The 13,324-nt window shown below is 35.5% G+C and overlaps 1 protein-coding gene across 1 annotated transcript; it reads right to left on the bottom strand.

Annotated features, from left to right (window-relative positions):
- Positions 1-1,883: 1,883 nt before the first annotated feature.
- Positions 1,884-13,225, bottom strand: Uxs (UDP-xylose synthase). The gene is made up of 8 exons (XM_019060251.2): positions 13,073-13,225; positions 11,176-11,465; positions 10,230-10,515; positions 9,497-9,610; positions 8,641-8,828; positions 7,893-8,025; positions 6,730-6,863; positions 1,884-4,854 (listed from the first exon to the last, which is right to left on the bottom strand). The coding sequence occupies exons 1-8, from the start codon at positions 13,128-13,130 to the stop codon at positions 4,723-4,725; spliced, it is 1,335 nt and encodes a 444-aa protein (XP_018915796.2). The 5' UTR covers positions 13,131-13,225; the 3' UTR covers positions 1,884-4,722.
- Between the last annotated feature and the right edge of the window lie 99 nt (positions 13,226-13,324).

The raw sequence follows: 13,324 nt of genomic DNA, 5'->3' as shown, positions 1-13,324 counted from the left end.
GATGTTGACATGATATCACCAACACTAATGCAGTATGATATTAAGATTGTCGGTTAAAAGGTATACCGCGTCAGCAGAATATAACACTGATACCTTCAATATATCAAACAACAGTATTGAGTCAATGCTGACGAGGTAAAAAAAAAAAAATAACACGAGAAGAAATTAACACGAAAAAATGAAAAAAAAATATAGGAAGAAAAAGAAGCCTAAGAAAACACGGTGTTAATCAAAGTTATGATGAAAGTCGAGCCGCGCACTGATGCTATGCATGCTATAACAGCTTTAACAGGCGTGATTTTAACCCGAAACACCATCAGCTCTCTGTGGCTCAATGGCCGTCGTTAGAGGAACCATTACATGTGACAAGTACTATCGAAGTATATGCGGCACAGAGAAATTACGAATTTTCAACGATTAAAACCGCGCACAGTCGTGAACGCGCAATGCTAGAGGTATTCTTACAGTCTTGTAGGCGCTAATATGCGTCGCGTGCCGACCGCACTGTTTGGCGCAATGCGTGAAGTATTCCTACGGTCTCGTAGGCGCTAATATGCATTCTGGGCCGACCGTACCGTATTCGGCGCAATTAAACTCGTGGAGTCAGCTTTTTCAACTTCTTACTGTCATTATTAAGTTTGTACACACTCGCTATAGGTTACTCCTATTTAGAATGATTAAAAAAAAAAAAAAAAAAAAAATACATAAAATATAACTTATTTCCTTCTCAGTGTCGGTCTGCTTTAAAATTTCTTGGTGTGCTAATACGTTTTCAGGGTCCCTGCTCTCGGTTGGGGGCCCGTTTAAGGTGATTCGTCAAGCTCAAATGACGTGGTCGAACTGGCATGTGATACATTGCATCGATTGTGTCAAAAATCTTGGCAGCATTTGAATATTTATTTAGCTAAGAAAAGTATGATAGCCCTTGCATATTAGCCTAAAGAATCATTCTAAACCCAAAAATCGGCATAATTCAGGGAAATGAAAGCAGAATAGTGTTAGGAAAAAAACCTCGCAATCGATGCAGAAATCGATAGCTGAATAAATTGCGAGGTTTTTTTCCTAACACTATTCTGCTTTCATTTATCTGAATTATGCCAATTTTTGGGTTTAGAATGATTCTTTAGGCTTGTATGCAGGGGCTACCGTCTTTTTTCTTGCTAACAATTCAAAATCTGCCGAGATTTTTGACCTAGTCGATGCGATATATCACATGCCAATTCTACCACGTCATTTGAGCTTGACGAATCACCTTAAGTAAAAAATGTCTTGTCCGGCCTCTCTGATGGACTCGATCCACTATGCAGCGATGGAGGATTAGACGTAAGAAGAGAGGGAAGGAGAAATATCATTCACCTTCTAAAACTTGCGCTACCTGAAGAATAAAGGAAGCGACGCTACCAGCTTTGTTCTGGAGCCCGGTCCCCCCCCCCCTCTACTTTACAAAGAATTCGTGTCCCGCCCATCTTAAGGGGTTACTGGAGCAGTGAATCGTGGGTTACAGGAAACTACTTTTTGCAGAAACAGCTGATCCACTTGTATTTTTGTCAACTCTATGATAAATACATAGAATTTTTGGGGGGATAGGCAGCAAACATGACTGCGTTGCTCAACCCATTTGAAATAAAATACCGAAAAATAATACCTAAGCTTAGGGAACAGAAGCTCGTGCAAAGATCTATTTAGAGAACTTGAAATTCTGATGATAAAATTCTATGTACCTATCAAGAATTGCACTCTATAAATAGGAGAGAAAATTATAATAAGGATAAAATATATCTAGGATTCTTTTTCTCTCCATGGAGATACATCTGGATATAGCAACAGAGGATCCAATGGTAAAAAAAAAAAAAAAAAAAAAAAAAAAAAAAAAAAACCACAAATAAAATGAATGTAAAATATAATTGTATCAGATTTTTCAAAAAGCTGCTTGAAATTTTAAAATTCAGAGTAAAGATTTTAGGACAGCAGTAAGAAACATTTACAAAAACAAGGTTTATTACACAGTGAATGAATGATTATGAGAGAAGTTTTAAGATCAGATTATAGTTAGACATTGTCACTTTTTACGAGTTGCTGCAGCACACTCATGGAGAGCTATGGTCACTTGGATACCCCTTTTCGATTGACTGTATAAAATTGGGCTTCATGGCGCTCTAACAATCATAAACCAGCAAGCAAGATTGCTACTTCACATGGTTGTTGAATTCTTTCTAAAAAGAATTTAACCAAATTATCATAAAATATACTGATTAAGAAAGCGAATATTTGATAGAAAAAACTACGAGGCTATGTAATTTAACGTGCTCGCAAGTAGGGAGGCATGAATTTTAGTAATCCAGAGAGAGAAGGTGGGTAACTAACAGTTCATCTGCATTATTCTTTTGACATAAAATTTTCTGAAACCTTAAAAGAGAAATACGAGTGTTTTTTTGGCTGTAAGAGCTCTAAGGAAACCTCAAACTAGAACAGAGAGAATACTCCGTACTCTGGCACTTGACGAATAACAAAATGATAGCACAATTTTTGTATGCTAAAAAAGTACAAGTGGCCAACTCTCCTTATGAAGTTGCTTAAGCGGCTCTATCTGGTTTTATTTTCAATTTCGTGAATCAAAATGAAAATATAACGATTTATTTTAGTCTGCCTCTTCACACAGCTTCTATACCATTACAGGAGACCTTATGGTTGTCAACAGATCACTAAATAGGGTACAATACAAACATCACAATAGCTCCTAATTTTCTGTAAAATACGGTGGGTATAATAGAAAAGTTCTAATTCAACTTATAATTTTAAAAAAAATAGTGTTTTTTCTGGATATCAATTCAACCTTCTCACACACAAAAAGCCCTGAGTTTACTCAAATCAAATCGGGTACTGAATTAATATCAGCATGATTTACAAACTAAGTTTTCCTCTCGATAAGCTAAGTTTTTCTTGACAAATCCACAATTTCAATTAATTAGAGAAGGTAAAAAAATGTGTAAAATTAAAAGCTGTTTATTTGCTAAATGACAAGATTGTTTTCCATGAGAAAATTGACCTACATTGATATTATTATTACTTTTTTTTTTTCGGCGAGGAGAGGTTTGAATTGAAGGATTCTACTGTAATCTATAGACCTCAATTTTTCATTTTTGACTCTTTTTTTTATTTTTTGATGCATTTAACTTGTTTTGCGTAATATTTTGACGAGGAATCACATCTTAAAGAAGTTTAAATTCCACCCTGTCTAATAGTATATTTTCGAAAATCTAGGTCAAAATAAATCCGAGGTACTACACAGATTTTTCATTTTATAATTCATATTTTCTAGAAAAAAAAAACAAAAAACTTTGAAAGCAACTTTTGCAAGACCTTGTAATTTTTATGTCTTAAATTTTGGTAAGGAACCAATAAAACTCAAATTCGAAAAATCTGACTCGTGTTAAGGGTTTCATTCTAACTTCTTCCAGGGAAAGTGAACAATTTGGTACATTAGGGAGAGTAAAGGTTGTCATATTTTTATTTCAGCCGCTGACAGTCATCCGATTCGATCAATTTTTTTCCCTGGGTGTTTTACACCGCCAAAAATACAACGGACATATTAATATTTCCGAATAAAGCTGATGAATGAAAATTTAAGGTGGTCATCAATTTACTTCATTGATTTCCGTGTGTGTTAAAGACAACACGTTTTTTCAGTGTGCTAACTTTAGCTACACATATGGTGGAAGGCAGAAAAGTAAGACTTTTTCTGAATATCTGACTGAGAGTTTGGCTTTTCTGGATAAATGTAAGAGATTAGGTATGCGAAATTTCTTCTGCTTTTTGTAATGTCTTGTCAACGTTGGTGACAGAAGGGAGTAAAAAATCTGACATTCAGTGACATACTTGATAAATGACACAATTTATGGAATCAAACGCCAAATTGGGGAGATGAGAAAAAATGTTACCTTAAAATAAATATCACACGCTACTTCTTACCCTCTTATAAAGTGTTTATCTTTCGTATCTCTAATCCCTATCCTTCATTAACCAAGTTTCAAATTTTTTTACTTCACTAAGAATCGTTTTGACTGCAGTGAGGTCAAAATAACTAAATTTATCAAAAGTAGTAACGTTCTGGTGGGCAAGAATAACGAATTTCTTTCAATTAAGGGTACAACTAGAAAACAATTAGCAAACTGTGTTTGTGAACTAACTTGTGCAATGTTTCAAAACTGACGTGCAAAAAGCTAAATTTAAACGTACAATTTCACAACAAAAGGGCAACACTTGACGGTTGAAATCTTCCTTCCATGGGTCATAGCAGTGTTTTAATCGTATGCAATGAAAGTGACACCTGCATCATTACTCATGATTTAAGTGAAGCAGAGTAAGTGCTGACAGATATGTCAAAACAGCTGGATTGTTTTTTCCGGCACAAAGTTTGAATCGACTGATTCTACCGTTAAAAATGATACTAATTGCACACTTATGAGTCAATATTTTAAATCTCTAACAAATTTAACAATTTCTATAATAAATTTTGATTAGAACACATGTCTTGAAATTTTCACTCTGTTGAGTAGTCCATTGAGGACTTCAAACAGAAACGATAAATTGTAAAAACTTATTTAGAATTATTACAAAATAAAAACTAACAACAGTAAATTGGTAAACAATCAATAAAAATAGGACGTATAGTGCAAAAACATACATCACAATAATTCGATTTCTCCGCAAAGGTATGTCAGTTCATCTATGAGGTATCCTGTCATTTACATTATCAATCCACGCAGAGTTTGAAAAAGATTGTCCTTTCAAAGATATTCTCAACTCGTCTCTGAAGTATGCAATTGTCTTTTGAAGTCCATCTTCTAAAGAGACCTTTAAAAAGGAATGACACTTTTTGTTAGAAATAAAATGACATGTGAAGAGCGTTGAGGCTGTCAATGGTAAAAATGATCCAAATAATATGAAATAATACCATCAAAACTAGAGTACTTATGCAGGGAGAGTACTGCCATCTCAATCCTTTTACTATATAAAAAAAAAGGCCAATCTCTGATTGGTCAGTGAGTTTAAGGCTTTTATTATAGCCTCTCTGCACCTAGTTGTGGAGTATGATAAACAAACAAGATTGCCATAGTACTAAACATTATATGAATTTTTAAATTTCCGACCTTGAGCAAACTTTGATGGATATTTTTGCAAAACATTACACTTGTTTGTAATTTTCATTCAAACCTCACCCGATCATACAAATTCCTCTTGATTGGGTTTGTTTAGATTGGTCCACTAGAGCCAGCAGAGCAGAAACTCTACTAAAATTTCATTTTGGATTTTCCTGATATTTTAAATGAAATTTCCTGATTTTTTTGCACGGATGAATTGACAGGAATTAAATAAAATGTTTGAAGCATTCAGAACTTTCTGATTCATTACCAATTTTCCGGATATTTTCCGCTTTTTACAGATGGTAAACATCCTGGAGAGCCGAAAACTTATGAAACAATCAGAGAGCAGCACAGACATGGCAAGAGTCTCCTTACATAAGAAATCTAATCAACTCTTGAGTATTTTAAACAGAAAGTAAAATAATGATTGGTAATGGCATAGACTCATGAACTGATGTTCACTTCAGACCTGCCTCCATATTACATTAGCTGAGAAAAGTGGGGGCCATTTAAGATGCTGCACTTGGTTCTTAAGTTGTGTCATCTTGATTAAATTAGATCTTTGATGTACTGTATCTTTTGAAACAGAATGCTCATAAACATACAAGTTTCTTATGCAGATTTGAGAAACTTAGTACATGACATGATCGAGGACTAGTTTAATGCCAAGGTTAAAAAAAAAACCTCCTTATAGCAAAACAATAAAAAAAACTGGACATTGCCACTAGTCAAAGGACATAAAACAGACATTTCAAAAAATGACGGGGTTCTCTGATTTTTGCCATTCTCAAAGGGGCTCCCTCACTATTCCCGCTCTTGAAAGTTGGGCATTTCACACAACCCGGACGTTTCTGTACTCCTAAAATAGTGATTCCACTTATTGGAATACCATTGTGCTTGGTGACATTATTGAAAACACTCACATGATGGGCTTCCTTCACCCAAAATTCGAGGGTCTCAGAAAAATTTGCTTGTACTGCCACTAGAATACTAAAGAAGTTGAACAAACATGGTTAAACATTTGCAAGGACAAAAGGACCCTGCACACTCTTTATGGGAAAGTGCACCACGATCGATTTTTTAATTTTTTTACTGCATTCAACTCACCTAAAGATGCTGATAAAAAATCATCATTGCACCAACTTTCTACAATGCACCGTTTTTGCACAATGTGCCCGCAAAGTTTCAATTATTCAGCAATAAAGAGTCAAAAAGAACGAGGCATTCGAGAACAGGTCTCATGTAAATGAGGAAAAACATAGCCTGTTTCTGTCTTCTTATCTGTTCCTACCTGCTCTGGGGCTATCTCCCTCCCGCTTTTGTCCATTTGACATAGTACACTGTTTTTCTCCAACTTTCCAGTTCTTATGCTCCTCACGAAACTGATTTGGATGGTCAAGCAAAAAGACGTCCGGAATCCGAAATAAGACTGCCACTCAGTGCTGGAATTTCCCTGATTTTCTGGCGCAATGATGACTTTTGATCAGCGTTTTGAGGTGAATTGAATGGAATAAAAGAATTAAAATTCGATCATGGTACACTTTCCCATAAGGAGTGTGTGGGGCCCTTTCTGAAAGGATTTTACCTTAGGTTTCCAGTGAAGATATTTATTAGCGCGTGTGATATCAGGCTTTCTCCTTTGAGGATCATCCTCCACAGCTTTGATTTGTTTTATGTCATTCTTACTTCCGACTAAATGTCTGATTATCTCAGCAAATTCTGGAAATAGCAGAGAAAATTTGACAAAGGATTAAAATTGAGTTTTATTTTTTTCCTTCTCACACAGAATGTTCCCACCTTCAATTATTTCTTTTTACTTTTTAATTTACAGCTTTAATTAGATTTTATCAACTAATTTTTCAGTAATCATGAAAGATTGTGTGACCAACTGTGGTACTAGTTAAATTGTAGGCATTATCTAAGAAGAGATAAAAGGCAAACCATCGTTTTACAACTAAATAACTCGTGCAAGAATTTTTTTCAGCTAAGTCATTCTAGAAAATATGAGCCTTTTATATGTGGCATTAACAAACTATTCAATATCATAGCAAACAAAGATATAATGCATATTTGCATATAGATGGCTCGGAAATACATAAAAAATCAATGTTACAGCATAGCAAGAAACTAATATCTTCCCATCTTTTTGAGATACCTATCTCCATGAAAATATAAAGGTACCTTATTCAGGAACATGGAGAATATTTTTAGTAGATTCCTGAGCGAATGAAAAAAATACGTAGGTGCTTTATGGTCGGAGAGATGAACAAATGCATATCAACGGTGTGACCCAGATGGCCTACCTACTGACTGTAAATAACTCAAAGCCTTAACATAAGGCTTTGGAATCAACATAGGTTTCCCATCTGATTTAAAACAAAGAAATTCAATACTATTATTTTTAGCCCCCCAAAATCTCCTGTTGGAGGCAAACATGGAGGAGGGGAAGCACTTGCTATTGTCTGACACTTTCAAATGGTCAGGGTATTTTTTTGACTTTGAAATCTGTTTCTGTAATAAAAAAATTGAGATCTTTTTGTTCCAAACATTCTTTTAGAATGATGTATGTACTCACTATCTTTGAGTCCATTTAGGGCTCATCACAATGTCTCAGGTCTAGGCCTGACATTATGAGAGAAACAAAAAAAATTATGGAAAAATGAAAAAAAAAAAAAAAATAAAATAAATAGGAATGAAAAAATTAAGATGATTCAAATGAAAATTGGATTGTAGTAGAAAAATATTCACCTTGTATCGTATGTTCATTTGGGTTGCCCAAATTGACAGGTTGGGTGTAGTTGGCTTCCATTAAGGCAATGAGACCATCAACTAAATCACTTACATATTGAAATGATCGGGTTTGATTTCCATGACCATAAATCTGAGAAATGAAATTTAAATCTGAATTACCACCATATTACACTTATTTGAAGAAACTTAGAGGCAGTATATGATGAGACTCAATACATTTAACACATTCTTTTGATAAGGTGATTCATTGTGATGTTTCTTCTCAAGATTCACTCGACGAAACATAAACTACTACGGAAAAAATGTTTGGATAAAAATATCCACTACAAGATAGTCAGCAACATATTTAAGCAATATGTGGACAAATCTTACTGCAAACAATAAACTAGGGATGCAGATAGCTCTGAATGGTATAACATTTCATGCGATCCATTACCTTCTCACTTATCTACTTCTCAAAAAAGCCTAATTTTTACAAAAGCTTCAAGAGGACAAGGATTTCTTCCTCTTCCTTGTTTCCTTCCAAAAATTTTCTTGATGTGTTATATTTCTTTACATGTTATGCTTGAAGAGCCTTCTGTATACTTGAGAGGATTGCGTTAATTTTTCCTAGTAGGATTTTTGGCACTGATTTCACAATACTGTTCTCCCTCTCTTAAAGATTTTTCTATTGATTGATAACTATTATACAATCTTAGGATTGCAAGATCATGCATTTTCCACACCCATAAATTAAGTTACTTACAGTCAGGGTCTCGTTTTGAAGAGCTTGTAAAATAAAATTAGAAACAACGCGCCCATCATTCATGTGCATTCTTGGACCATAGGTGTTAAAAATTCTTGCAACACGAACATCTACTTGCTCTTGTTTAGCATATGCATAACTCAGTGTTTCAGAAACTCGCTTTCCTTCATCATAACAAGCTCGAGGCCCTAAAAATAAACAAACATGAAATGAGCAACACTAAAAATTAAAGATGCTGAAAATCAGAGGCATATAAATTTAGGAATGCTTGGGAATTCTGTCTTTAAAATAGGAAAAATGTTATCCTGTGAGGCTGGAGCTTTACCAGAGATACTGAGAGCATTTTTTGGTCCTAAGATTCAGTTTCCTCCTAAGTTCTTCTCAAACCTTCCTTATTTCTCCTCTTTTTCTTATTTTCACCTTACTTTCTCAGGAGTTCTTTCCAGATATAGATAAACTTTCCAAAGTTACTAATTCTGTACGATGATAAAGTTATTCTTTCGTTAACAAGGACTTGCCAAAAACGAGGATTACTCAGGGTCTTTAGTTTTTTTTTCATTTTGGGAAATCCTGATTTTTGACTGCTAAATCCTGATTTCTTAATTTTTCCAAATCCTGATCTTTTGCGGAGGAAATTAGGCAAATGTAACTTCACAAAAATAGCTTAATAAAAAAATCTGATCGGACGGTCGACTTTACTCAAATCCTGATTTTACGTCCAGTTTTTCCTCAAATCCTGGTGATATCGGAATTAAATCCTGATAGAATCAGGAAAATCCTGATGCTAGACACCCTGTACTGATAAGTTAAAATAGGGGACAAACTCAAATCTAAAAGATGGAACAGTAGTACTAACCAATGGGATTCACATAGCCCCAGTATGTTTCTTCTTGAGGATGTTTTTGAGGATCTCCATAAATTTCTGAAGTGCTTGCTATCAGTATCCTTGCTGTGCCTCTTTTCGCTAAACCTGAAATAAAGAGCAGAATTATTTGATTTACCTTTGGAAGAAGGAAGCGGAGCCGAAAAATTAATTGTTAGGGAAAATTGATAGAACTTGTTTCACTTGAGTATTATTTAACGGAACATCAGTTGTTGGGCCTGTTTCAAAGCTAGAGCAAAAATAGGAGTTACCTCTGATTGAACATAGCTCAAACATCACGATGAATGCATTAGCAAAATTCATTCCATCACTTACAAAAATTGAGTCAAGCAGAAATTTTGAGAGTTTAATCTACACTCAAAACCACTGGCAAATTGGTAATAATGTGTATGATTGTTTCCAAAGCAGCTTCAATTGCTGGTGGAACCTCCTGACAAGAGTATTTTATCAGCTAAACTGATCTGCTGCAAATTTTGCAAACTTCACTCTTTCTTACTTGATTTCAAGTAAATGATTTCTTTATTCAAAGACGATCCATCATTAAAACTAGTTCAAAGTTATCTTCACAAAGGCAAGCATTCCTCACATTGCACCTAAGTAAGCGGAGAATTTATTATTCATACCTAAAATATGAGGTTGGTAACAAATTGCAAATGGATTGATTTTGAAGGTAATGATGAGGAGCATCCCTAAAAAAGAGGCTTACCCAACATATTAATTGTTCCGATTGTATTGGTCTTGATTGTTTTAACTGGATTGAACATGTAATGAGGCGGAGAGGCAGGGGAGGCAAGATGGTAAATTTCATCAACTTCGATGAACAGCGGATTCACAATGTCTTGGTGAATCAATTCAAAATTGGCATGGCCTATCCACTGTTCAACATTTCGTTTGCGGCCTGTGAAAAAATTGTCGACAACAATGACTTCATGACCAGCCAGCATGAGACGGTCAACAAGGTGAGATCCAACAAACCCTGCACCTCCAGTTACCTGAAATCAGTCAAGATCTAAAATTGAGACAAAAGATGAAGAGAGACGAATAATGAAATTACTTGGAAAATCATTATATTACAGCTCTAAGCGCGCCTAAAGTTCGCAGGAGATTCGTTCCAGGAATTCCTTCCCTCGCGCGACTAATGGCGCCCGTAACTAAATTGGAAGTGATATTTATTAACCTACGTAATTTAAAAAAAAAAAAAAAAAAATACAGAGGCAGCAAGAAAGCAGAAAAATTTCCAGTAAAAAAAATCCCTCCTTCTACCAGCATCCCTAGTGGCCCAGCTATTATTATACTTTGCAAAGGATTTATACCCATAAGGGCATTTTTGTCCTTAAAATAGGTCACAAATTTTAAATACGCAAAACAAATTTCTTTGTGGTGAATTTTACAGTTTAATAAAATAAATGTAAGACTGAGGCTCAGTTTTGAGGGTGAGTCACAAGATGAGGGAAGTATTCGGGGTCTAAAGTTGGATTTCCCCGAATTTTTTTCTAAGCTTAGCTCAGATTAGTGAATTTGTGTGTGCATTTATTATGATTTGACTATTAACGTAAAGTTGGCTTTCATTGTCCTTGGTGGGTATTTTTTCTTGTGATATGCAGAGGATCTAAGATACCCTGTATGGATAATAGGTGCTAAATAAAACTTACAAGAATTCTCTTTTTTGTCCTGTAGTTCTTGAATTTAACAGTTGGAAATTTTTTCGGGATTCGTTGGTTCATAGTTTCAATTTTCTGTTCGAGGAACTTAATCTTATCTTTAGCCGCATCTAGCTCTCCCATGATGGATGCAGAATAATTTACCACTTCCTTCACTTTAGCACTGAGAGTCTGAATAACGTCACTGCGTGCATCACCACCGCTTTCCATTGCGTAAGAGGATGGTTGCTGGCCGAGGTGCTGAGTGGCATTCTTTATCCAATTTTGGTAAAGTGCAAAGACTGAAAAACAGTGGAAATCAAAATGATGAGTAAGTAAGTGCAGTGAAATTTAGTGATTTATAAAATACATACATACATTAAGCCGCTTTTATAGCGGTTTAATAATTATTATTTTTATAGTCTGAAGTGAAGTCCATTTTGCTGATGAGCCCCACAGCGCTAAGTAACATTGTTTCGTATTCAATATCAGCAAAATGGACTTGCACTCTTTGCTTTAAAATGCCTCATTTGCTATTTTATGGTTAAATAACATACGAGTGTAGGATACTCACGAGACGCACTTGAAATTATGTGATTGACAATCCGTCTGCCTACTGATATTCGAACCGTTGGTGAGAAACGTTCATGATAGACAACGGAGATTATTTCGGTGAAGAGTTCCCCGTTGTCCAACTGAGGCCTAAGTACTGCTACAAGACTTTGTTTACCTCTTCACCGCTCAATGCTCCATTCACCAGCCGCAAAAGGTGCTGAGCTGTTGCGGTGAGCATTGAACCGCCATGACACTTTACTTGGTAAAAAGCGCTGTACAATGGAGGCTCAAGAACGACCGTCAAACTCGCAACACCCTCGACGTGTAGTTTTCGTTGAGGCCCGTTGTCTATCACAAACGCACCTACCTTTACATCTGATACAAAAGGCTGAAAAATTTGTAGATTTCTTAAGCTGAAACGGGTCTACTGAACATTTTGCCGATACATCTAACGTGATTTTCAACCGTTTTTCTTCAGAGACTTGTGCCTATATAGATATTCTTGTTTTCACTTGAGCTGACGTATACATAACAGACCTAGACATCTGGAGCTGTTATCACTTGAACATTCGGATCAAGAGACACTAGGAGAATGGGCATATGACAGTAGCTAACTGATGACTGCTCGATCTGTGCACAGATAAACTCACCTAAAATGTGCTTTCTGGGAGTGCGTCAGCATAAGACAGCAACTTATGATTGCGAGAGCCTCCCTACATAAGCTGCCGGTACGAAAATTACAGATCATTGGGAGAAGAACCGTACTTTGTCGCTAACCGTGCAATTATCTTTATAATGTGATAAAATCGTTCATTGTTTGGTAAAATCTGAAATTTGCATTTTGAATTGCAAGTGCTAACTCAGAGCTGAGGCTATAAGAGAACTTTTCAGTCAAATCTTGATAGCATACATTTGGGCAACCAAATTGAGCATTATATTGTGGAGAAGAGATTAGGTAAAGGCAAACATACCTGAAACTAAGGTGAGGAAACAGAATATAATTTTAGAAAAAGAATATAACTTATCCATACTCTACAATCATTTCATTGCGCTGCTCCGTAGCATTGAATTCATTGCTTGGTAAAACCTTAAATTTGCATTTTGTATCGCAGGTGCCAACTCAGAGCTGATAAGAGAACTTTTTAGTCATATCTTGACAGCATAAATTTGGTCAACCAACTGCTCCATAGCATTGAATTCATTGCTTGGTAAAATCTTAAATTTGCATTTTGTATCGCAGGTGCCAACTCAGAGCTGATAAGAGAACTTTTCAGTCAAATCTTGACAGCATACATGTGGGCAACCAAATCGAGCTTTATATTGTGGAGAAGAGATTAGGTAAAGGCATACATACCGAAAACAATGGTGAGGATACAGAATATAATTTTAAAAAAAGAAGTGAACTTAATCATACTCTACAATCATTTCATTGCACACTGCTCCTTGGCATAGAATAAATAGACAAAATAAACAAATAATGATAGTGGCAGTTTCCGATTTGTTTACATTGTGACGTAGGTGGGTAAAATCCGAGGCTTCCATTGGTTAGCTGACAATCCTATTGTTCTCTGTCGTAAGAAAGATCGTGCGAGTACCCACTTCATCT

This window comes from Bemisia tabaci, chromosome 1 (genome assembly GCF_918797505.1).
Source record: "Bemisia tabaci chromosome 1, PGI_BMITA_v3".
Taxonomy (NCBI): domain Eukaryota; kingdom Metazoa; phylum Arthropoda; class Insecta; order Hemiptera; family Aleyrodidae; genus Bemisia; species Bemisia tabaci.
The sequence above is the reverse complement of the archived record's forward strand: the minus strand, read 5'-3'. Positions and strand labels throughout refer to the sequence as shown.